The 23,109-nt window shown below is 60.3% G+C and overlaps 1 protein-coding gene across 2 annotated transcripts; it reads right to left on the minus strand.

Moving 5' to 3' along the window:
• Positions 1–275: 275 nt before the first annotated feature.
• RORC (RAR related orphan receptor C) lies at positions 276–23,098 on the minus strand. Of its 2 annotated transcripts, XM_056113217.1 has the most exons (11): positions 23,012–23,098; positions 20,936–20,965; positions 11,495–11,580; positions 11,081–11,222; positions 9,951–10,400; positions 9,705–9,826; positions 8,214–8,346; positions 8,007–8,114; positions 7,763–7,873; positions 5,375–5,484; positions 276–1,994 (listed from the first exon to the last, which is right to left on the minus strand). In XM_056113217.1, the coding sequence occupies exons 1-11, from the start codon at positions 23,049–23,051 to the stop codon at positions 1,833–1,835; spliced, it is 1,494 nt and encodes a 497-aa protein (XP_055969192.1). In that variant the 5' UTR covers positions 23,052–23,098; the 3' UTR covers positions 276–1,832. The 2 variants fall into 2 exon arrangements, with proteins under 2 accessions (XP_055969192.1, XP_055969680.1); XM_056113705.1 differs by lacking the exon at positions 20,936–20,965 and having other exon boundaries at positions 23,012–23,085.
• Between the last annotated feature and the right edge of the window lie 11 nt (positions 23,099–23,109).

The raw sequence follows: 23,109 nt of genomic DNA on the forward strand, positions 1-23,109 counted from the left end.
GCCCCGGGAGCGGAGTTGGCGGCTCCCGACGCCTGGGTGGGGAGGAGGAGGGTTGGGGCGCTGCGGCGCGCGCCCGCTGCTGCGGAGGGGCTGGGCGCTGGGCGGGAGATCTGGGTCTCCTGGATCCAGGCGGCAGCCCGCAGCGCCCTAGTTAAGGCTCCCGCCCACCCAAGGGACCCCCTCCCCGCCCCCCAACACACACACACACACACACACACACACACACACAAATGCACAGTGCTCGCCTTGGAAATGATTTTATAAAGAGTGGCAGGAGTTGGGGGGCTTAGATCTACCCAGCTAGACCTGGGTCCCCCACCTGGTCGCGGCTGGCTGTCAATTCTGGGAAGGGGGGTCACAGCGATTTGTAAGCCGAGAGAGGTGGGCAGGCTTTGCTGCACAAGTCCAGCCACCTCTGTCCCCCCTGGGGGTCCCCTGGCTGGAACTGCAGGCAAGGGAATAGGGCCAGGACCCCCACCTGGTGAGAGACTGGTGGATGGAGACCCTAGACTGTTCCTTCGGGAGTCCCCAAGGATGCTGTGAACCGTGACTTCCACGAAGACACGACTGTTGTGACAGATCCACCTCCACGGGTGCTGTCTGCCCTGCGTGGATGTGTCTGTGTGTCTGACCGGGTCTGGGCTGGGTAACTCTTCAAGTCCATCTTTGTTTTGTTTTGTTGGTCACACCAGCAGTGCCCAGGTCTTACTCCTGGCTCTGTGCTCAGGGGTCATTTCTTTTCTTTCTTTCTTTCTTTCTTTCTTTCTTTCTTTCTTCTTTTTTGGGTCACATCCAGCGATGCTCAGGGGTTACTCCTGATTCTGCACTCAGGAATGACTCCTGGTGATAGAGCTTGGGGGAACCATATGGGATGCCAAGGATTGAACCCGGGTCTGCGGCGTGCAAGGCAAAGGCCCTACCCGCTGTACTATCGCTCCTACCCTAGCTCAGGGGTCATTTCTGGAGGGGCTCAGGAGACTATATGGGAGGCTGGGGATTGAACCTGGGTTGGCCATGTGCAAGGCAAGAGCCCTTCCTGCTGTATTATGGCTCTAGCCCCTTGAATCCATCTTTAAAGTGCACATAAGAGGTCTGAGTTTTTCCTCTGTCCAGTGTGTCTGTGGCCGTCACTTAATCCTTTTATTATAGCCCCTATTTTGTTAAAAACATGATCCCCAGCCCCTCACCTCACCCCTCCTTAACCTCCTTTTCTGAGTTTTTTTTTTTTCCTTTTTGGCTATAAGACGCTGGGAAATGGGCCAGGTGCCCAGTCACCTCCTTGCTGAGCTCAGAGGAGGGGAAGGCAGATGCAGTGAACCAGATTCCCAGTATTCTAGATCTTTCTGGGTGCCAGACTCTGAGGCCAGACTCTGAGCTTCATTCGTCCCCCGCCCCGCCCCCGCCACCAAATCTTTGCAGGGAAATTCAATGAGGTATTTCAAAGGCCAGTTCTGAGCTTCAGAGTTGAGAATGCAGAATCCAGAGCTGAGTTCTGTTCCTTGGGGCTTCCCTGGACCCCCTCCTGAGGGTCACTTGGTCCGCCTCAGTCCCCCCTTGCTCCCGCTGCAGCTGTGGGGACAGAAGGGGGACAGCCCTGAGGCAGCAGCTGGAGCTCCACACCACGCTCTGGCTCTGGGCCCTGCCCGGCCCAGCTGTGGGCAGGAAGCGAGGCCTGGCCTTGGCTCACTCTCAGTGGGCAGGGACCTCTGCAGGGTGTCCAGGGGAGGAAGGAGCAGGCAGGGTGTGGTGAGGTGGGCAGGGCTGAGGCGGTTCGGGGAGGTGGGCCAGCAGGCTGGCGGGAAGGGGACAGAGGCCCCGTCCGGGTCACCCAGTCACTCGGCCAGTCCGTCCGAGGCGTCGCTTTCAGTGCTGAAGAGCTCCTTGTAGAGCGGGGGAAAAGCCGCCTGGACCACGATGGGGTGAAGATGCTGGAAGGTTTGCAGCTTCTCCATGTGCTGGCTGCACAGGCTTCGGAGCCTCCCCTTGGGTGGCAGCTGGAGGTGGTGGGCAGGAGGGGGCGGTCAGGAGGCACCTCCACGCTCTTCCCACCCTCCTGTCCTGGCTGGGCATGCGTGGCCACCGCCCAGCTCCCAACGTGCCTGGCTCCCCTGCAGGGCCAGGGAAGCCAGGCATGGGAGTTGCTGCAGACAATCCTTCCCCAGCCACGTCTCTGCGGCTCTCGGGTGCACCCGCACGTACCCCAAGAGCTCCGGTGATGCGAGTCTATACTGGAGCCCATCACCGGGCGTCTGAGCTGCTGCTCTGCCTCTCACCCCTGCACCTTTGCAGGTGGTATTTGCTTCCTGATTCTGACTTCCCTGTAGTGTCACCTCCTCTGGGAATTTCTTTTGGGTGTGTGTGTTGGGCGGGGGGAGGTACTCATACCCAATGGTTCTCAAGTTGCTCAAGGGTTATTCCTAGCTCTGCACTCAGAACTTACTCCTGGCGGTGCTTGGGGGACCCATATGGGATGATGGAGATCAAAGCCAGGTCAAGTAGATGCAAGGCAAACGCCTTACCCACTGTACTATCACTCTAGCCTCTCCTCCTCCTCTGGGAATATTTATTTAACTCCTTCCTCCCCGAAGGGGCTTCCCTTGTTGAAGCACTTAAATTCCATTTTTGGAAACATTCCCAATTCAGTTGCTTTACCTCCCTAGTTTCTCTCTCTCGCTCCTCCTCCCCACGCCCCACCATAATACTTGGCACCCGGCAAATGTTCAACTACACAGTTTCAAACTTCAGTATCTGCCACTGCAAGTAAACCCACCCCACCTTCTCTCTGTCAAGCAAGAATGGAAAAAATGCGGAGAGATCCAAAGGAGACAGGCAGGCCCACCTCACACGAGAAAACCTATAGAACTGTTCATTCTCTTCTTGGCATTTCTGGTCTAGCCAAGAAAACTCCTTTAGAAGGACCAGCCCTGAACTGGAAAGATAGCACAGTGGGTAGGGCGCTGACCTTGCATTCGGCCGACCCCAGTTCAATCCACATCACCCCATATGGTTCCTTAAGCCTGTCAAGAGTGATCCCTGAGCACAGAGTAAACTCCGTGATCCCAGGAGTAAACTCTGAGTACTTCTGGATGAGGTGCAAAAAACAAGCCAATGAATGAAAGGACCAGCCACCACTGAACTTCTCCTGGACTAGGGCAAGGGGTCACCAGGGAGGAGTGGGCAGCATTGGGTCGATCCTTGGTATCACCAATCTTATCCAATGGTAAGATGGCACATCTTGAATGTGTCTTCTTACCATTCCTCATGCATTACTGGAAATTGGGGCTACTGTCTCGCATTCATTTATTCATTCAGTTCTGCATTTATTCCATAAATATCTACGATTTGGCGAGCCCCTGTGATAGACTCTGTTGAAGAAGATCAAGTCTCTACATTGAATACATTGCCAATCTAGTGAGGAGTCAGGAAAGAAAACGGATTCTATCAGAGAAAGTTTTTTTCTTTTTCTTTTTGGGTCACACGCGGCGATGCACAGGGGTTACTCCTGGCTCTGCACTCAGGAGTTACTCCTGGCGGTGCTCAGGGGACCATATGGGATGCTGGGAATCGAACCCGGGTCAGCCGCGTGCAAGGCAAACGCCCGACCCGCTGTGCTATCTCTCCAGCCCGAAAGTTTTAAAAAATATCAATCAAGGTGAGGGATCGAGAGGTCGGGGTATTTTGTTTGTTTTTTTTCTTTTGCCTCTGGGTGGTCAGGAAAACCCACTCCAGAATGAAGAGCCAGTGCGACAAATGAGAAGAACTTTCCAGAGAGCTGCAACAGAAGGTACCAAAGAGGGCAGAAGTGCCAGCCCATGTGGCTGAGAGCTTGGAAGGAGAGGAGGGAGAAGGAGGTGGGGGTAGGGGGAGGGCATCAAGACCGAGGTCCACACCCCAGGTCTGACTGCACAGACAAGCCGGGCCGGAGTGGGAGGCTCTCCACGAGTCCAGGTGAGGACTGCCCGCTAGGGTAGGAGAGGTATTGTGAGACCTGTCCATCCAGCCACGTTGGCTGGCTAGCTGCTCTCCCAAGTCAATCCTAGGGTCTCGCCAGGCCTGCAGCTCTTTGTGGTGGAGACGGAGGTTTAAGTAGTTTCTCTATCCTGAACACCTAGCAAGAACCCACTGCTTGAACGATTACATAAAAGGTTCCTTTACCCTGCTACCAAATTTAATTGCCTCGTGTAATAGCTCTTATGATATCACTCCTTGGGCCTTTGGGGCTTGTCGTTGCTTAAAAATAAAGCCTTAACTCTTTAATATGACATTGAAATTCCTCTCTAGTTTGCTGCCTGACCTCATTTCCAAGCTTGTCCTGGGCTTTTCCTCGGCGCCCTCGAGCTCACCCTGCTGCTGGCTAACGCTGCGGCCCAGCGGCCCCTTCGCTCTGCTCCACATTTTCACCACTTCAGCCCTGCGCTCTGTTCCTCAGCCCCGAACGCCCGCCTCACCCCAGGTCACTGCTAGGAACCTGGCATGGGCCACAGCTTCCAAGGCCACATTTAGGAAATGTTTGCGATCCACTTCTCTTACCTCCGAATTATTCTTAAAACCCGCCCTATGTGCTCGTCATATTTCCCCAATATCTGTAATCAGAGTTAGATACATATGTGGGTGCTGAGATAACGATGTCTTCGTTAGGTCCACTAAGATGTGTCACATGTTTGTATATTATATATTCTGGGCACAGGTATACGGTGCAACTATGATTAAATCTTGCATTTATTATTACGCCAGGATCACATCAACTTGGACAAGGCATTTAAGTTACTTTGCAGTTACAGGGACATGATGTCTGTCCTGCTCATGGGTCGCCCTGAAGATCAGAGCCTGTTTATGAAGACCCCTTGTTTGTTAGCTTGGGGGACCCTGTCCTACTGGAGAGTGAACTCAGGACTCCCTCACGCAGAGTCCGTGCTCCAGCCCTTTGTGCCAGCTCCCGGGCCCCGAGAGCACTTTGCTAATTGCATTAATATTAGATCGCATGACACAGCCCACTCTGTAATAGAGTTATTGGAACACAAGTCTCTCATTCCTACCAGATTCAAACAAGACAAAACAAAACTTGGTGTGGGCAAGGACTGCATCTCTGTATCTTTCCATTCCCACAGTCGGTGCTAGCAGGTGCCTGGTAAGCGTTGGCTATATTAAACTGAATCGCTCCCTGGAGGTTCTGCCCAATTCCAGGCTCCCTCGATTTCCATCTCCATGCACATGGAAATGACTGATTGTTCCCTCACTTCCCACTGCTGTTGCAAGCTGGCCGGCACGGTCTACAAAGTCTTCCTCGGGCACCCTCAGACCCCAGACGGCACAAGCCCTGGGTTCCCAGATCTGGCAGGGAACCTGATCTCTCCCACCCTGCCACTGGACCTACCTTTGCCAGGATCCCCTGACGATGCGTCTTGCAGAGATGATGGTGAAAGGCCAGCTCCAGGTTGTACTGTAGCTGTTCCACTTTGCTCTTCTCCTGGAGCCCTGGGCGGTCTGGGATCATTTTGAAATGAGAAAGAACGACAGGGGCCAAAGAGATGAGACAGGGGTTAAGGCCCTTGCCTTGCACACAGCAAGATCTTGGTTCTATCCCTGGCACCACATATGGTCTTCTAAGCATTCCCAGGAGTGATCCCTGGGCACAGAAGCCAGGAGTAAGCCCTGAGCACTACAGGGTGTGGCCCCCAAACCAAGAGAGAAACAGAGGAAGGAAGGAAGGAAGGAAGGAAGGAAGGAAGGAAGGAAGGAAGGAAAGAAGGAAGGAAAGAAGGAAGGAAGGAAGAAAGGAAAGAAGGAAGGAAGGAAGGAAGGAAGGAAGGAAGAAAGGAAAGAAGGAAGGAAGGAAGGAAAGAAGGAAGGAAGGAAGAAAGGAAAGAAGGAAGGAAGAAAAGAAGGAAGGAAGGAAGAAAAGAAGGAAGGAAGGAAGGCAAGAAGAAGGAAGGAAAGAAGGAAGGAAGAAAAGAAGGAAGGAAGAAAGGAAAGAAGGAAGGAAAGAAGGAAGGAAGGAAGGAAAGAAGAAGGAAGGAAAGAACGAAGGAAGGAAAGAAGGAAGGAAGAAAAGAAGGAAGGAAGAAGAGAAGGAAGGAAGAAAAGAAGGAAGGAAGAAAGGAAAGAAGGAAGGAAGGAAGGAAAGAAGAAGGAAGGAAGGAAGGAAGGAAAGAAGAAGGAAGGAAAGAAGGAAGGAAGAAGAGAAGGAAGGAAGAAAAGAAGGAAGGAAGAAAGGAAAGAAGGAAGGAAGGAAGGAAAGAAGAAGGAAGGAAGGAAGGAAGGAAAGAAGAAGGAAGGAAAGAAGGAAGGAAGAAAAGAAGGAAGGAAGGAAAGAAGGAAGGAAGAAAAGAAGGAAGGAAGGAAGGAAAGAAGAAGGAAGGAAAGAAGGAAGGAAGGAAAGAAGGAAGGAAGAAAAGAAGGAAGGAAGGAAAGAAGGAAGGAAGAAAAGAAGGAAGGAAGGAAGGAAGGAAGGAAGGAAGGAAGGAAAGGAAGAGGACATTAACTTTTGCCAAAAGCGTGTGTGTGTGTGAGTGTGTGTGTGTGTGTGTGTGTGTGTGTGTGTGTGTGTATCTTGGTTTGGTGGCAGCAGATTCTTGGGAATCTTGAAGTTGATTGACTGTACACAAAGTAGGGAAGGAGGAAAAGGCTCATCCCTTCCAATCCCTCAAGTCCATCCTGCCCTCTCCCTGGTACCTTGGTATTTTGCACAGCCTATTCAGGTCTAGACACGAGGAATCCTTCCCAAAGGAGAAGACTGGGAAAAGAATCAGGTGTCCCTGGCAGCGCAGGGGAACCTCCAGGAGTGGCCTCAGGGAGGTGTCCGAATACAGCCCCAGGGCTCTCTGCAGCTGAGGACACCAACACAGAGACTACCACGTGTCAGGCCCCCTGGATTTGCCTGAAGTCACTTTTGATTGTTCAAGGGACATGTTTAGGCTTCTGCTCAGACAGAGCCAGAGGACAGTCCCCAGGACCTGCAGATTCAGACTCTGTCCGGGACTTGCAGCTGGGACAGGGGTGCTAAGGACCAGCTTTGGACCTTATAATTTGTGTGTTTGCTTTTGGGCCGCGCTGGGTGGTGCTCCAGCTTAGTCCTGTCTCTGCACTCAGATCACTCCTCGAGGCGCTCAGGGGGCAGTATGGCGTGTCCGGGATGGAACTGGTTTTGAGCGCATGCAGTGTCTTAACTAGCGTGCTGTCGCTTGGACCCTCTCTGGATCTTCTCATGGGCTGCGGCGGTGCCCACTCGGCCGGGACAGCCTGTGCAGCCGCCTGCAAAGGGCTCAGGAGGGTGACGTCTGAGTGGGCGCAGGGCCCGGCTGACGAGCTTAGGGAACGCTTCCGACGTGCACCCTGTGTCATATTCTCAATCCCAAGCTGCAGGTCCCCTTCCCACCCCCCACCCCCAAACACACACAGCGTCCACACATCCTTTTCCCTTCCTCGGGGGTTCCTGGACCTCTGTTTAGTTCCATCTTAGAGCAGTATTGGTTGTGTGGCGTGTGTCTGGGGTTCATTGTGCTCTCCTGGGTATGTGCGCTAGGAGGCCACGCCCAGTGGTGCTCAGGGCTTACTCCTGGCTCTGTGCTCAGGGATCAGTCCCGGAGGGCTTCTTGGGCCGTGTACGGGGTGGAAGCGATCGGATCTGGGTTGGCTGTTTATAAGACAAATGCCTTGTCCCCGCATTACCTCTCTGGGCCTTCTTCAAAGTAATCTCTCAAGCTGCTGCTCCCGATTCCCCAGCTCCTCCCTGGCTCCCCGTGGCCTTCCCCCGGGCACTCACTGGCATTGATGAGAACCAGCGCGGTGTAGAGGGCGATCTCATCCTCGGAGAAGTGGATGGCGCTCAGGGACTGCGAGAAGTCAAATATGGAGCTGACCAGCTCGCAGCAGCCTGACGGAGTAGGAAGGGGCTGAGTGGCGGCAGGGGGCCGACACCCACCCTCCGACTCAGTCTGGGGATGCTCCGCTTGGACAGAGGGTGCTTGGGAGGGGCTCACGCCTCCTCTCTCACCCCCAGCCCTCACCCAAGGCTCGAAACAGCTCCATGCCACCGTATTTGCCTTCAAAAAAGACCGTGTGGTTGTCGGCGTTGTAGGCGCGGCTCATTCTCACCAGCACCACTTCCATGGCTCCTGGGGAGGGGAAAGGAGGTGGCCAGTGGGGTCCTGGGGTCTGCCAGCTCCCCCCTGTGGCTCAGCCCTGCCCCGTTCACCCTCCGGCCCACCAGGCACCTGCTTTGAGCAGCACGATCTGGTCGTTCTGGCAGAGCTCCATGAAGCCCGCGAGCCTCTTGGCAAACTCCACCACGTACTGGATGGCCTCCGTGAGCCGGTGGGCACAACGTTCCCACATCTCCCACATGGACTGCGGGAGCAAGCGCGGGGCTGAGCTTCAGGGCAAAGCCGGATGCCAGGCAGACTGGGGCCTGGGCCTGTGTTTGTTTTGGTGGTTTTGGGGTCCCACCTGGAGATGCCCAGGAATCACCCCCGGCTCTGTACTCAGGAATTACTCCCCAGCACTCGGGAGACCATATGGGACCCCAGGGATCAAACCCGAGTTGGGTGCACTTAAGGCAAGCTTACTCCCACGCCAGTGCTCAGTGATCACTCCTAGCAGTGCTCGAGGGACTAGAGTACCAGGAATTGAACCTGGGCCTGGGCCTTGACATGCAAAACATGTTCTCTCTCTCTCTCTCTCTCTCTCTCTCTCTCTCTCTCTCTCTCTCTCATCAGATTTTAGTGCAAATGCACAGTCAACTTCAGCTCCTGACATCTGCTCGTACCTAACTGAGCACTCACCAGTGGCTGGTGCTAAGTGAGCTGTTTGGTATGTGGGGGCAGAGTGCTGGAGAATGAAACTCATCTGAGGGTCACTCTGTCCTCAAAATGTTTGCATCTGGGGCCAGAGACACAGGACAGCAGGTAGGACGTTTGCCTTGCACATGGTCCATCCAGGTTCCATCCCATATGATCCCCTGAGCCCTGCCAGGAGTGATCCTTGAGCACAGAGCCAGGAGCAAACCCTGAGCACAGCCCGGTGTGGTAAAAAAAAAAAAAAAGTTTGTGCTTCGGTGAAGTGCTTTCCACCAGTCCCCCATCCTTGCCAAGAAGTCTCCCCAGCCTACAGGTGGAAAGGGTCAAAGCCAAGCGTGCCTTTGTGGGAGCACGTCGGGCCAAAAGACAGACGCCGGGAGCCCGTGGACCACCCAGCTCCGTGTTTCTGCTCAGGAGAATTAGAAGCAATCAGGGCACTTGTCCTAAGGGTGAAGGATGATTGAAGTAAAACATTCAGCACAATTTAGCACAGCGCCTGGAGGAAGGGGAAGAGGAGCTGAAGGAGGAGGGGGAAGAGGAGAAGGGGGAGGAGGTGAGGGAAGAAGAGGCAGGAGGAGAAGAAGGGAAGGTAGGTAGGGAAAGCTGAATGAGGAAGGTCGAGGGGAGGAATAGGAGGAGGACGGGAGCAGGAGGAGGAGCGGAGAAGTAGAAGGGAGGAGGGGAGGGGAGAAGGAGATGGAGGAGGACACGGGTTGGGGAGGAGGGACAGGAGGAGGAGGAGGACTCCGGAACAAGGGTTGGGGGAGGCGGAGGATGCTCCTATGCCCCTCTAGGACCAAGTCGCCCCCCAGTCTGGACTCCGAAGTGGCCGCGGACCCTGCCTCCCTGCGTCCCTGCTCCTGCCCGCCTGGGGGCGCAGCTGGTCCTCCTGGGCCCCCTCTCCCTCACCTGCCTCTGGTACCCGGCCACCTCCTCCCTGGAGAAGAGGTTGGGCCGCTGGCGCAGCAGGTCCTCCAGGCGCAGCTGGCATGTGTCCCGGTAGGACTTGCAGACGTTCTGCACCAGGTGCTCTGCGCGGGGGACGGACAGCAGGGCAAGGTCCCGCGAGGCCACCCGCCCCTGTGGCCCCCGCCACGCACCTGTCCACCCCATGGGCTCGGCCGGCCCCGGCCCCTCCGCGCGCCCCCCACTCACCGATCTCGGTCAGCGACGCGTAGGGCGCCTCTGGGCCACTGCAGCAGGTCTCGGGGGCGCGGCCGGGCTGCCCGGGCACCTCGAAGGGCAGCTGGCCGGCCGCCCCGTACGGGCCCTCCCTGGCCTCGGCCTTGCCACGCTCCGGGCTGGACTCCAGCTGGAAGGGGACTCCGCCCAGCCCCGCCTTGACCAGGCAGTGCGTGTAGGGGGCTCCGGGGCCTGGTGCTCGCAGGAGGCCCGGGGGACAGGCAGAGGCCTCGGGCAGGTCAGGGGAGCAGCCCAGGCGTGGCTGGCCGTGGGGGGCGCCCTCCAGGGCGCAGGGCACCACTGGGGCGTCCCCCTGGCCAGGGGTGGCCGGCGCTTTGGTCACTTGCTGCTGCTGGAGCTGCTTCTGCACCTCGGCGTGTAGACTGTCCCTTTGCTTCTTGGACATGCGGCCGAACTTGACGGCTGCCAGAGGGGTAGGGGACACGGGGCAGGCAGGGGGGACAGTGAGTCATCAGCCCTGCCCCCAGGGACCCAGGGGGACCTTGGCTGCAGACCCCTCCCCTTTCTCATTCTCGTACCCCCAGCAAAGCCTCCGTGCACAGAGGGAACCAGCCGGGGCGGGGTTGGGCTGGTAGGGAGCCCCCAGAGGTATTGGGGTCACCTGGGCTGCCTGGGACGGCCGGAGGAAGAGGGACGCGGAGCACATGGGCTCCCTGTGGTCAGGCCTGCTGGCTCCCTGGTGACCTAGATACTCACCACAGCCCAGCCCTGCTCCACCACGGCCCTGAACATCCTCTTCTGCTCTTTCCTGCCTTTTCCCTCCCCGCCCCACCCCCCCCAGGTGTGGGGGCACAGCCCCTGCGTGTTTCCTTTCACTCTGTTATTTTTGGGCACTGAAAAGTGCTGACGGGCCATTCCGGCTCCCCTCATGCCTTCCCAGTGCCGCCCCCCCTGTGGTGGGGAGGGGGGTCACGGAGTGAGCGTGGGGGCAGGGGAGGCCGCGAGTCTCCCCATCCTCCAGGGCCAGCCTCGCTCCGCAGGGGTCACAGGGAGAGACAGGCGGGCAGAGTCCAGAGAGCCCACCCCCACCCCGCGAGCGAGGCTGTCAGAGCGAGTAGCTGCATGGCCTGGCGTGGCCTCACCGTCCCGGGACATGCCCAGCGCCAGGCATTTCTGCAGGCGGCAGTGCTGGCAGCGGTTGCGGCTGGTGCGGTCGATCGGGCAGTTCTGCTGGCGCGTGCAGGCGTAGGCCACGTTGCAGTGCTGGCTCCGGCGGAAGAAGCCCTGGGGGCAGGGACACTCACTGCCCCGAGCCAGGCTGAGGCCCCTCCACCTGCCCCTTGGCCAGCCTTGTCAGAGCTCCTGGTTTCACCATGATGTGATAGCAACCACGCCCAGCAACGCACACACTCAGCAACACACACACACACACACACACACACACACACACACACACACACACACCACATGGGTTCGAGGCCTTCAGAGCCCAGACCGTGGCAGCCCCGACTTCACACGTGTGTGCATGTGGGTGCATCCATCCACACAGAGCGTACCTTGCACCCTTCACAGGTGATAACCCCGTAGTGGATCCCAGACGACTTGTCTCCGCAGATTTTGCACGGAATCACTTCGATTTGGGCTGGAAGACAGCAGGAGCAGGAGTCAGGTCTGTGGCTCGGGGCCCTGCCCGGTGCCCCCGGTGTGCAGGTGCAGGACACGCCCTGCCCTGTTGCTGGTTCTGTCTCTCACGGTGAGAGGTGGCAAGTGCCCAGTGTGGCTCGGCTAAGGGGGCGTGGGGGCCATTTCCTTGAGGGGTTGGGGGGAGGGGGCGCGACTGCCCAGGCAGCTGCAGGAACCCACCTGCTCAGTCCTTCAACTTGAAAAGCTGCAGTCTCGGGGAGCCCCTTTCTTCACACACCTGCTTCCCGCTGGGCTTCCTCTGCCCCTCCCCCACCCTCCACTGACTTCGGGGGCCCAGTGGGAAGCTGTGGACCCCCAGCAGGTGGCCATGGGGAGGGCCGGAAGCAGAGACCAGGGCCCGGGGCAGGGTGTAGAGAGACCGGGCAGGAGCCGGGACAGGGCTGGGGAGTGGGGTGCCAGGGAGCTGCCAGCTGCCAGAGAGGGGGTCTGTGTGACGCAGTGGTGTGGGTGGTGGGTGCGTGCCAGTGTGGGTGTGGGTGACCACAAGCCCAGCCCCGGGTGCCAACGCTAGGGACCAGCGCCTCACGCTGGCGCCTGAACGGGAGCCCCAGAGCTGATGTTAGTGGGTTCCTTTCAGGTTCCCTCCCCGGGAACCTGTCCCCGTTTTCCCGATTCTGGAGGCCCAAGGCCGTCTCTGGCTTCTGTCAGGATGTGTAGCCATCTCGTCTCTGCCCCTCTGAGGCTCTGAGTGGCTTCAGTAGGAGAGGAGGCCCCCGACCCCCCTCCCCGCTCCCCGTGCCAGAGAAAGCAGCAGCGGCCTGTGTGGGCAGGTCTCTCTCCTGCAAGCCGCCCTCAGCCCCGGGCTCGAACCCTGGTCTCACAGGGGTTCTGCATAGCCTTCCTTGCCCACTGCTCCCTCAGTTCTCTGTCTTGAAACCGTCACCCCTCAGGCTGCCTGGGTTCCTTCCGAGCTGATTAGCCGCTCCCCGGAAGCCCCCGTCAGACTCTGTCCTACCGGCCTGCAGGATGGACTCCCAGAGCTTCTCAGAGTCTGCTTGTAAATGGGGAAGAAAGGAAGAGAAGAAAGTCTGGCAGGGAAGCAAAAACCCAGGGTCTCTGGGCTCCAGGGGAGGGACAGAGCGTGCTGGGAGGGACACCCTGCGCCATCTCAGCCTTTGTATCTTTTGATTTGGGGGCACACCTGGGGGTGCCCATGACTTCCTCCCGACTCTGCACTCAGGGATCACGTCTCGTGGGCTCGGGAGACCATATGGGGCGCCTGGAACTGGGCCTGTGTCGGGCGTGTGGGAGCAAGACCCTCCCTGCTGTGCTGTGGGTCTGGTCCCGTGCTCTTCAGGCCTCTGTGTTCTTGCCAGTGGCGTCGGGGGCGTGAAGGCAGCGTGGCCTGTCCACAGCGATGCTTGCCCAGGAGCATCCTGGCCTGTGTCCGCCTGGGGCGGGAGGGGTGAGGCCACTCACTCCTCGCTGCCCGGGAACGTCAGTGGGAGCGCTGGGACTCTTCGGACTCTCTCTCCCTCCTTCTCCCCCTCCAGCCCTGGGTGGCCTCTCTTCCCGTGGAACAGAGAAGGGAGAAACCAACCTGGGTCACCCCCCAGGAAAGAAGCCAGGGAAGGGAGACTAGGCCAAGCCACAGCGGGAACCCAGACTCCGGCCAGCAGCAACCACAGGCTCCTCCCGCCTCTTCCCATCTCGGAGGGCCACATCCGCGTGCGTGCACACGTCCACACACCGGCCCAACCCCTCCCTCCTGACTCGGGGCCCCCGTGGTGGCCTCCGCAAGGGCCTGACATCGGTGCACTGGACCCAGGCCTCGGCCCACGCCTCCCTGGCCCCTGAAGCCAGAGAAGCATCAGGAGACAGTGCCCTCGGGCCATCCGGGGGCTGCAGGCTGGAGGCCAGAGCGTTCAACCTCCGGGTTTATGCTCTGCCTGGGTTCGGGGGTCACACCCGGTATGCTCTGGGCTTACCCCTAACGACACACCTGGCTGGCTCAGGGCGTCGCAAGGGGTGTTGGGGATTGAACCCAGCTTCTGAGTCAGCGGAACCAAGAGGGCTGAGGACCAGGAGAAAACAGACAGGTGTCACCCGGCAGCCAAGGATATTCTCGGCAACAGGTCCCTTCCTGGCCTGGCCACAGGTCGCACCTAGCTGTGTCGGGACCTTCAAACCCTCCTGTCCTCCCCTGCCATCTGTACCTCCTTCTCTGCCCTCTACCCAGAACCTCAAAGAGAAAGTTCTGGCAAGCTGGCTCACGACTTGGGGCGGGGGGAGGGGCGGGGCAGGGAACGGGAAGGGTGAGGTGGCGGCAGCAGCTGAAAGCGCGGTGGTGGCCGGGCCGAGGGAGGCAGTCTTCCGCTTAGAAGGCTCCTGGGACCTGGAGGCAGTGGCTGGTGGGAACCGGGGTGGGGAGGAGGAGCTGAGTAATCGCAGGATTACTCAAATGTGGCCCTGGAGTCGGGCCTGCCAGGAACCCAGCAGCCTCGGGCCTGCGGTGCCAGGAACTCGCACCAAGCAAATGTCAGGAAGCCCTGGGCGAGACAGCCTCTGGGGCTCCCACCCTCACCTCACCTGCTGGGGACAGAGACAGCCTTGCTCTCGCTCTTGTGACTGTCCCTCCCAGCCCTGGGGTGGCTGGAGGAGACTCTGGTCCCAGCTGCTTCCTCAAGGAGAGAGGACAGCCTGGAGCACGGAGCACGGCCGTCTCTCGAAACGGCCAAGACCAGGTTGGCTCTGCCCCCGGTCCTCGCAGCCAGGCCCTCTTGGGATCTCCCCCGTGAGGGACATCAGAGCAGGCCCAGGGGCACTTCCAGGAGTGCCTGTTGCTCCTCCTGGGGGCTGGAGGGGCCTCCACACTCCCCTGCTCATCCTTCTCTCTGCCCGGCATGCCAGGAAGGCATGCCAGGAAGGCTTTCCTATGTGGGGAAATGCGGTAGAGAGGAGTGTGTGTGTGTGTGTGTGTGTGTGTGTGTGTGTGTGTGTGTGTGTGTGCGCACGTGGGGTCCTGTGGCATGCTGCAGCTGTGAGATTCATTGATAGTGTTCTGTGAATGCCTCCAGGCTTGGCCCCGGGCCACCTTAGGAAGGCAGCCCTGGGCCCCGTCCAGGTGCCCTATGCCACAGAGCGGAAGTGGTAGAGCAACTCCGGGGGGGTGGGGGTGTGTGTCTCTTCACCCCCCTGCACCAGTGAGGTGGGTTCCTGACAGAGGAGCCCTCACTTCCCCTCAGCTCCACCTCGCCTTCTTCCTGCCCTCTCTCCAGGGCGCTCCTAGGGGCTCGGAGTTCTCTCCCCAGAGTTGGCTCCATTCGGAGCCTCGAGAGGAAGTGCTCTCTGAGCGTGGCCGGCATGTGGCAGGGGAGCTGACAGAGCCAGGCAGGACAAGCAGTGTGGTGACCAAGGTTACTCGGCCAGGGCTACCCGCCTGCCCCTGGAACAACCGTCTCCAGAGCCCGAGGGCCGATGCCCTTCCTTCTCTGCTGAGTTCGGCCCCTGTATGGCAGAGCTGTCCAAATGCAGCTGCAGGGGCTGGAGCGATAGCACAGCGGGTAGGGCGTTTGTCTTGCACGCGGCCGACCCGGGTTCAATTCCCATATGGTCCCGTATGGTCCCCTGAGCACCGCCAGGGGTAATTCCTGAGCGCAGAGCCAGGAGGAACCCCTGTGCATTGCCGGGTGTGACCCAAAAAAAAAAAAAAAAACAAAACAAAAACCCAAATGCAGCTGCAAGGAGAGTCTGGGGGCCTGGGGCAGTGGGAGGACACTGGCCTGGCATGTGACTGACCGGAGCTCTTCCTGTGTGGTCCCTGAGCCCTCCAGAAGTGATCCCTGAGCACAGAGCCAGGAGTCAGCCCTCAGCACTGCCAGGTGCAGCTCCTGAACGTAACAAAACAGATGCATGGCAGAGAGTGGAGGCAGGAACAGAGAAACATAAAGTGGGGGGCCCTTTCCTAGGGAGGGGATTCGGGGGCACCCTGGAATCACGCAGGCCGAGTGCAGAGATGGGAGAGGCGGTCCCTGGGGACCCACCTCTGGAGTCAGCATCAGGTTTCTAAGGTCCCCGGGAAGGGACCAGGCCATCCTGGGGCCACAGCCTGGTCCCCAGGAGGGGAGGGAGGCAGCGAGACATGTGTCTCTTTTCTTAGCTCGGGGCCCCTCACCACAGCTCCAAGTCTCAGTCCTTCCCCCCACAGAGACCACAGCCTGGCCGGGGGTCCCGGTGTCCCTGCCTGTCCCCCGCCTCCCTCCTTCCTCAGCTCCTGTTCCCGCAGCTTCTGCAAACCTGGAGACCACAGTGGGCTGCCCGCCCAGGGCAGCGGGCAGGGACCTGAGGGCCGGGGAGAAGCCCTGTCGGCCTGGGGGCCCCCCTTCCAGAGCGGGCCGCTGTTTTTTGCTGAGACACTCAGAGCCCAGGGCTGAGAAAAAGAGGAGTTAAACTCAGGTGGGCGCGGGAGGCTTGGGCTTGAAAGGCACCCAAGAAAGCCAGTCACCTACACTGCCCGACGCTCCCGCCACCCCCGCAGTCTGGGGCTTCAGAGGGAAGGGAACAACAAAATTGGGTGAAAACAGCCCAGAAGGGACAGGAGATGAATCATGGGAGGAGGCGTGAGGGGTGAACCCCTGAAAGTCAGAGACTCAGCCTGCCAGCTGCGGCTTGCGGCTTGCAGCGGGCGTCTGTTCCCCGGGCCAGTCTGGCCCTGGGTCCCCCCCAGCCCTCTGTCCCCCTCAGGTCTCGGAAGCAGACCCCTCTCCTTTCCGAGTTCATCATGCCCACGCGAATCCTGGAGGTCCGCACTCAGAAAAGGGGCACTGCCAGGGCCCCCGTGCCCAGGAGGGTGTTCAGAGGGGCAAGTCTGGGCTCCCCGTTTGGGCCAGGGCACAGCTCAGGGGAGGGGACCAGAGAGGGGTGCTTCGAATGGCACAAGGAGGGGGTGTTGGGGGTCCCCCTGGGGGAGGAGAGGTGCAGGGGAGGGGCGAGGAGGAACGGGGTGGGAGGAAGTGCGGGCCCTGGTACAACCCCGATGTCTGTGCCCTCCGCCCCCCGCCTCCCTGTCCAGTGCCATGCCAGCCCCGGTGCCCAGCGGCCCTGCCCTGGCCTTCTTTGCTGGCAGCTGCTGAGTCAGCCTGGCAGTGGGAGCTTCTGTCGCTCGAGCACCCCAAGGTGGGGAGCTATGCCCACCTTCCAAACCTCCATCGCCGTGAGCCCCTGCCGAGCCCTCCCGTCTGCCTCCCTGCGCCCCCTCTCTGCACCCCGGTTCTGCTGGGGGCCTTCACAGTGCTCTGGGCCTGAGTTGGCCTCCGCCCCCCACATTCCTCTCGCTCTCTCTCCTCCTGCCCTTGCCAGGGCGCGGCTCCCGGGCTGTGCCTGTGAGTGGGCCTTGGTTTCTGGGGCTGGTTCCCAGGGACTCTGGGTGACCCCAGCCTTGGGCAGGGGGTTTGCCATGTTGTGTCCTCACCGGGAGGCAGAGCAGCAGGATGCAGCAAACAACGTGGGCCCATGCCCATAGGCTGCCCTGGCATCTCTGCTGGCCAGGAAGAATCGTGGCTGGGGGTGGACGTTCGGCTGGAGCCCTCGGTGTCCCCTGGGCTGGCAGCAGGCCTCCACTCTGTCGCCAGGCTCTGCCACACCCACAGTTACGGCCTCCCCGGCCCGTTGGCTGTTTCTAGAAGGCCTGTCGGCCAGAAGCCCCGGGAGGGAGGTCGGGAGAGGCAGCTGAGGCCTTGAGGGCTGGCGGCCTTGAGCTCTGGGCTCCTCCAGCCCCGTCCAGACCTGCCGTGGATGGACCGTCCAGATCTGTCCCCCGGGCGAGCTGAGCTTCCTTGCCTGTCGGGGACCCTGGCAGGAACTGGGGTTCCCTCCTGGGTCCTGGACTCATGGAATCGGGAGCCTTTAGAGCTGGTTTTCACTTTCAATTCGCCTGTGGTTCTGCAGGGCAAGGGACCCAACTCTGATGGGGTCCCGGAGGCGATAGTGACCGGGTGACCAGAACCTGGTGGGTCTTTCCAGGGCCCTCTATGGCCTCCTTTCTGTGGCCTGTGGGAAGGCCCCAGGCTGGGGCTGGGACACCTCAGGCCACAGGGGCCTGCAGCTTCCCTTTTCCTCTTCAGCCCAAGATCCTCTGGCTTCCCTCGCAGACGCCCAGGGGTGCTCTGGCCGCTCGCTGGGCTCAGGTGCGGGGACCCCAGACACCTGCCCACCAGCTGTTGGCTGAACCGAGGGGGGACTGATGCTAGAGGTTCCCTGTCCCCTTCTTTGGTGCCTGACTTCCCTCATGGAATGGGTGAGGGGACAGGGGAATCACTACACACACACACACACACACACACACACACACACACACACACACACACACGCACACACGTGGCATCCCATGGATTCCACTGGTCTCTGCCTTTGCCAGGAAGCATGGAGGCCAAGTGCTGGGTTCTGTCCCCTCTGCCTGGTGGGCCAAGCCAGTCTCCGTGTCCTTCTGCTTCCGGGCCCGGCAGCTCCCCTGGCCTCTCCCAGCCCCCGTCTGGCAGGGCGGAGGCAGGAGGCAGGCGACTCCCGAGGGCTGAGGGCCACTGGCCCGGGAGGCTGCATTCAGTCCATCCCCAGCCTCAGCCTCTCTCTGTGGACTGGGGAGGCGAGAGGGTCCCGGGGCCCGCACCCGCTCAGAGCCCAGGACAGGAAGCTCCCTCGCTAGCTCGCTGATCCCAAGGCTGATCCCAAGCGGGGGTGGGACCCCGCGGCCCCCTGGCTGACCTTCCCTTTGACCCGGAAGGGCTCTCATCTTCGCTCCCTCGGTCCCGAGACCTCCTGCCTCTCCACGGGGCCCGGGGCCACCAGGCCCCCAGCTGCCCGTCACTTACTTCTCATGACTGAGCCAGGCTCGGCTGCTCCCTGTCCTTGTCAACGGCGGCTGGTCCAGGGATGGGTGCGGGTGGCAGTGGCCGTGGGCAGGCTGAGCCTCTCTGTGGCGTCCCAGTCCCCAGCGTGCACCTTGCGCTCCCCAGTCCTCTGGGCAGGGGGTTTAAGTGCTGCCCTCCACAGGTGTCCCAGTGACACCCCCCAACTCCACCCCCTGGGGTGCAGCGACAGGATGACAGGCGCCCCAAGTGGCCAATCGTGGCTTGGGCAGAGGGTGAGGGGCTGGGCCGCTCGTCACAGGGGGGCGTTGGAAAATTCCAAAACCACATGTGACAGCACAGGCCTTCGAAGCTGTTTGCACCCGCCAGGGGAGTTCTGGCTGGGGCGCAGGAGTGGCCTTCGCGGGAGCCTGGGGCGGCTCCTCCCTCCCTTGTCACCCGGACTCTAGCACGGGCCTCGGCGGGCCAGAGCCCAGATGTTTCCAGAGAGGATCGTGGGGTGCGTTCCCAGGACTGCCAGGCCCACGGGTGCCAACGGGCCACAGGCCCCCTGCACCCACGTCCCACAAACACAGCCCGAGTCCTGGGCGTGAGCTCGCATCAGACACAGCAGGACCCACCCAGGAAGTGCCCCAGGACTGCGAACGGCCAATATGACATGAGTGGCCATCACACCGCTACACGTTAAAATGGCCTTAGTGTATTCTGATGCCCACGAAGCACTGCTGGGTAAGGACTGTTCCTCGCTGCGTCTCAGAGGGGGCAAGCGAGGCACAGAGAGGTTCAGGAACTTGCCCCAGGGCCACACAGCTGGAGTAAGGCTGAAGCGGGACGCCAGCCGGGGCACTTTGGCCCCCCAGATCTCACGTGAGGGCTGGGGGGGGGTCTTCTGGGATTCGAGTCTGCTCAGCCAGCCCAGGAGTTTCTTCCTAGAGCTCCTTTGTTTGGTTTGGTTTTGGTTTTGGTTTTGGTTTTTTGGGAGGGGGCACGCCAGAATGCTCAGGGCTCACTCCTGGCTCTGCACTCCGGATCACTGCCGGTGGGGCTCGGACCCGGTGCCGGATGCGAGCGAGGCAAGCACCTCAGTACCTGTCCTCTCTCTCCCTCCGGCCCCTCTCTAGAGCTCCTTGGCTGTGCCGGGGGTGCTGCTGAGGGCAGTCCATTTCAGGCCACCCTGCCCCGGAGGGCTCCCTGGGCTGCCCCAAAAGTCCCCCTGCTCCCCCCACCCACAGGAGGTCCCAGGGTCCCTCCCACTGCACCTCGCTCCCTGACCCGCTTTTCTCCAGGGCCGCGCTCAGCATTTCCGCGGGGCCTGTGGCTGGGGGGGAGGTCAGAGAGACAACAGGCAGGATTGTGCTGAGCACAGCACCCCACCCCGGGGGCTGCGGCCTCTCGGCTGGCCCCCTGCCCGGAAGGAGGGGGCTCTGCTTCTGCCCTTCTTGCTCCTGGGGTGGTGGGCCCAAGCTGAAACTCAGCGTGGAGGACTCGAGCCAGGCATGCTGCGGACCCTGCCAGCCCTGAGCACCCCAGGAGTGATTCCCGAGCAGAGCAAGGAGGCAGCCTGGCACAGTGCCAGGCGTGACCCCCAAACAAGCAAGCAAAGACCAAAAAAAAAAAAAAGAACAGAGGCATCTGCGTGGCCATTTGGGGCCCTCTCTCCAGAGTGGCCAGCCGGGCGGCCGGTGGGTTGTTGGTGCGGACAGCCAGGAAGGAACAGCTAGGAACAGCTTGGCTTCTGTTTCTGGGGATCGGCTCCCTCACAGTTGAACTGCACGGGGGCGAGTGGCTTCCCTAAGCCCCTGGGAAGCCCTTTCAGAGCTCTGGCCTCTTTTCCTCAAGGCCGCAGCTCTCCTGGGGGTGCGGGGGCAGCGCCTAGCACTCTGGCCAGCGCACGTCCCCGTGAGTGGAGACCCCTGCTCAGACAGGGCTCCGCTCTCCCGGTCCAGCTGGCCACAGGGCTGTTCACACCTCGGGCTGCGTCAACCACACAGAAGAACCACAAAGCCTGGGCCAGGCTCCCTGAGGCCACCCCACCCCCTCCCTCCCCCGTGCCCAGCAGTCTGCGGGCTTTCCCTCCGCGCTGCTCTCTCCACCCCTGCCTCCCACCCTCACTGACCCTCTGGTTCACGTCTCTGGCTTCTCTAGGGGGTGCTGCGCTCATCCTCCGTCTCTCTCCGCATTCCTCCACTCTGGGGTTTCCTTGCCCTTCTCCCCCACCACTCTTTTTTTTTTTGTTGCTGTGTGTTGGGTACACTCAGAGATGCTCAGGGCTTACCCCGGCTCTGCTCGGGGATCGGTCCTGGTGGGCTCGGGGGACCACATGGGATGACAGGGCTTGAACCTGGGTCGGCTGTGTGCGAGGCAAAACCCCTCCCCGCCGTCTTCTCTCTCCGGCCCGCCCCTTTCTTCCTGTTCTCCCCCAGGGGCTGCTCTGCCCCTCTGAGCTTTCCCCTGTGCGCCCACCCTCGTCCCCCCACACTCCCGACTCACAGGTGTGGGTCTTCTTTGCGGCCAGCAGCTCTGTAGAGAAGAGAAGGTCAGGGCCAAGGGCTGCCCTGCCAGCCAGGAGCACCCGAGTGGCAGCCCACCCCTCCCCAGCAGAGCCTGGAGGTGGGGGCGGGGGGAGAGGCGGCCCCAGCCACTGACCCCCATCCCCATGCCCATGGCGTGCAGCCTCTGCTCTGCCCAGCGCCCAGCCACCATGCCTGTGATTCCCAACTGGCGTGAGTCACTGTGTCACTGTCTGGGGAGCAGCAGCGCTTTCTGTGAACTGTGCCCTGCAGGGACCCAGCCTGACCTGCTGTTCCCGGGAACTTCTGCAGTCTCAGGCTCCAGAGAGCTCTGCGTGTGCGTGCGTGCGTGTGTGTGCGTGCATGTGTGTGTGTATGTATGTGTGTGGGGTATGTGTGTACATGTGCACGTGTGTGTGAGTGTGTGTGGGGGGAGGTCGGCAGGGGACATCTAAGGAAGAGGAGGGGGCGCAGCTGCACAGAGACACCCCCACCCTGCAGGGAGCCCGCAGAGAGGGGAGAGCTGTGCCGAGCAGGTGGGCAGGCATGGGGCAGGGCCCACGCGCACACACACACACACACACACACACACACATCCACACACTCATCCACACACCGGCACATTCACATTCACAATCACATTCACTCACACCCACCCACACAACCACACACATCCAACCTACACACTCACACCCACTCACATACTCACACCCACCCACACCATCATAACCACACGCCTGCAACTTGGCACTTACGCAATCACATCATACACCCCCACACACTCACAGCCACTCACATACACCTGCACACTCACACACACACACACCCATACACAATCACACACTCCCATACAACCACACTCTCACACCCAGACGCTCACAGCCCCACAAACTTATACTCACACACATTCAAACACATCAACACACTCTCAAACGCGGACACACTCTCATACACTCCTCAACAATCACACTCACACTAAGACACACCCATACTCATATGGTCTTCCCCACACTCTTACGTGCACCTATGTACGCACTCGTACACACACTCACACTCATACACACACACTTTCCCACACTATTAAACATACCCATACATACACACACACACACACACCTCCACAAACACACACTCATACACTCCTTTACTCTCCCACACTCATAAGCACACTTTTCCACACTCACACATACACATCCGCACACTCCCACACATCCATGCTCACTCCCACACACAAACACACACTCCCACATCCTTTCATTCTCGTACATACACTCACTCGGACACACACACACACACACACACACTCTCACTTTCACACTCACTCAGACACACACTCAGACACACCCACAGTCACATAGTCTGACTCACACATATGCACACACATGCACTCTCCCCTTGCGCTGTGTGTGTGTGTGTGGGGGGTGTCACTGCCCAGAGTGGCCTCCCCTGGCCCCTCCACTTACACCCCCACCCCGCCCCTCCACACCCAGTGGCCCTCTCTGCTGTGCTGCCTCTCAGGCCATGGGCTCTGCACCTGGAGGCCGGCCTGGGTGCTGCCCTGCGGACTGGCCAGAAGGTGGCATTCCCTGTGCCAGGGGCCCAGAGTGGGCGACTCTCACTCACTGGGCTCCTGCTCCCTTGGCCTCACAATTGGAGGGTCTGGGCCCAGCCCACCCCTGCTACCGCCCCCTGCCCCCGGGCCAGGTGCCCAGGCCCCACTCTGCAGAAAGAGGGCCCTTCCAGAGGAACCGTCAGGCTCCTCCGTTCTGAGGGATGGCCACAGAGCCCTGCAGCAGCGTCCAGCAGAGGCAAGCGACTGTCCCCTCCTCCAGGCGCAGTCCGCTCCGCCCCTTCTTGCCCGCCTCTCCTGCCAGCTCTTCCCTCTGACAAGGTTCCTTCCCCGCTTCTGGCAGCTCCCCTGGCTTCTCCTCTAGCAAGACTTGTCCTCCCAGTCCTCTCCGAGCCAGCTGGCTCCCTCCCCCTGCCTTCCTCCTGTCCTCCTGTCCTCGGGAGCTCCCGCCACCCTGTCCCCTGCCTGCGGGGCTGGAGCTCTTACCCTGCGAGGCTCGGCGCTGCCTCTGAGGGGCCCTGTCCATGGGCAGCTCCCTGGGTGCCGTCCTGGCTGCCCCGGCGGCCCGGGAGGGCAGGGAGCAG

This window comes from Sorex fumeus, unplaced genomic scaffold, assembly GCF_029834395.1.
Source record: "Sorex fumeus unplaced genomic scaffold, SorFum_2.1 ptg000001l, whole genome shotgun sequence".
NCBI classification, from domain to species: domain Eukaryota; kingdom Metazoa; phylum Chordata; class Mammalia; order Eulipotyphla; family Soricidae; genus Sorex; species Sorex fumeus.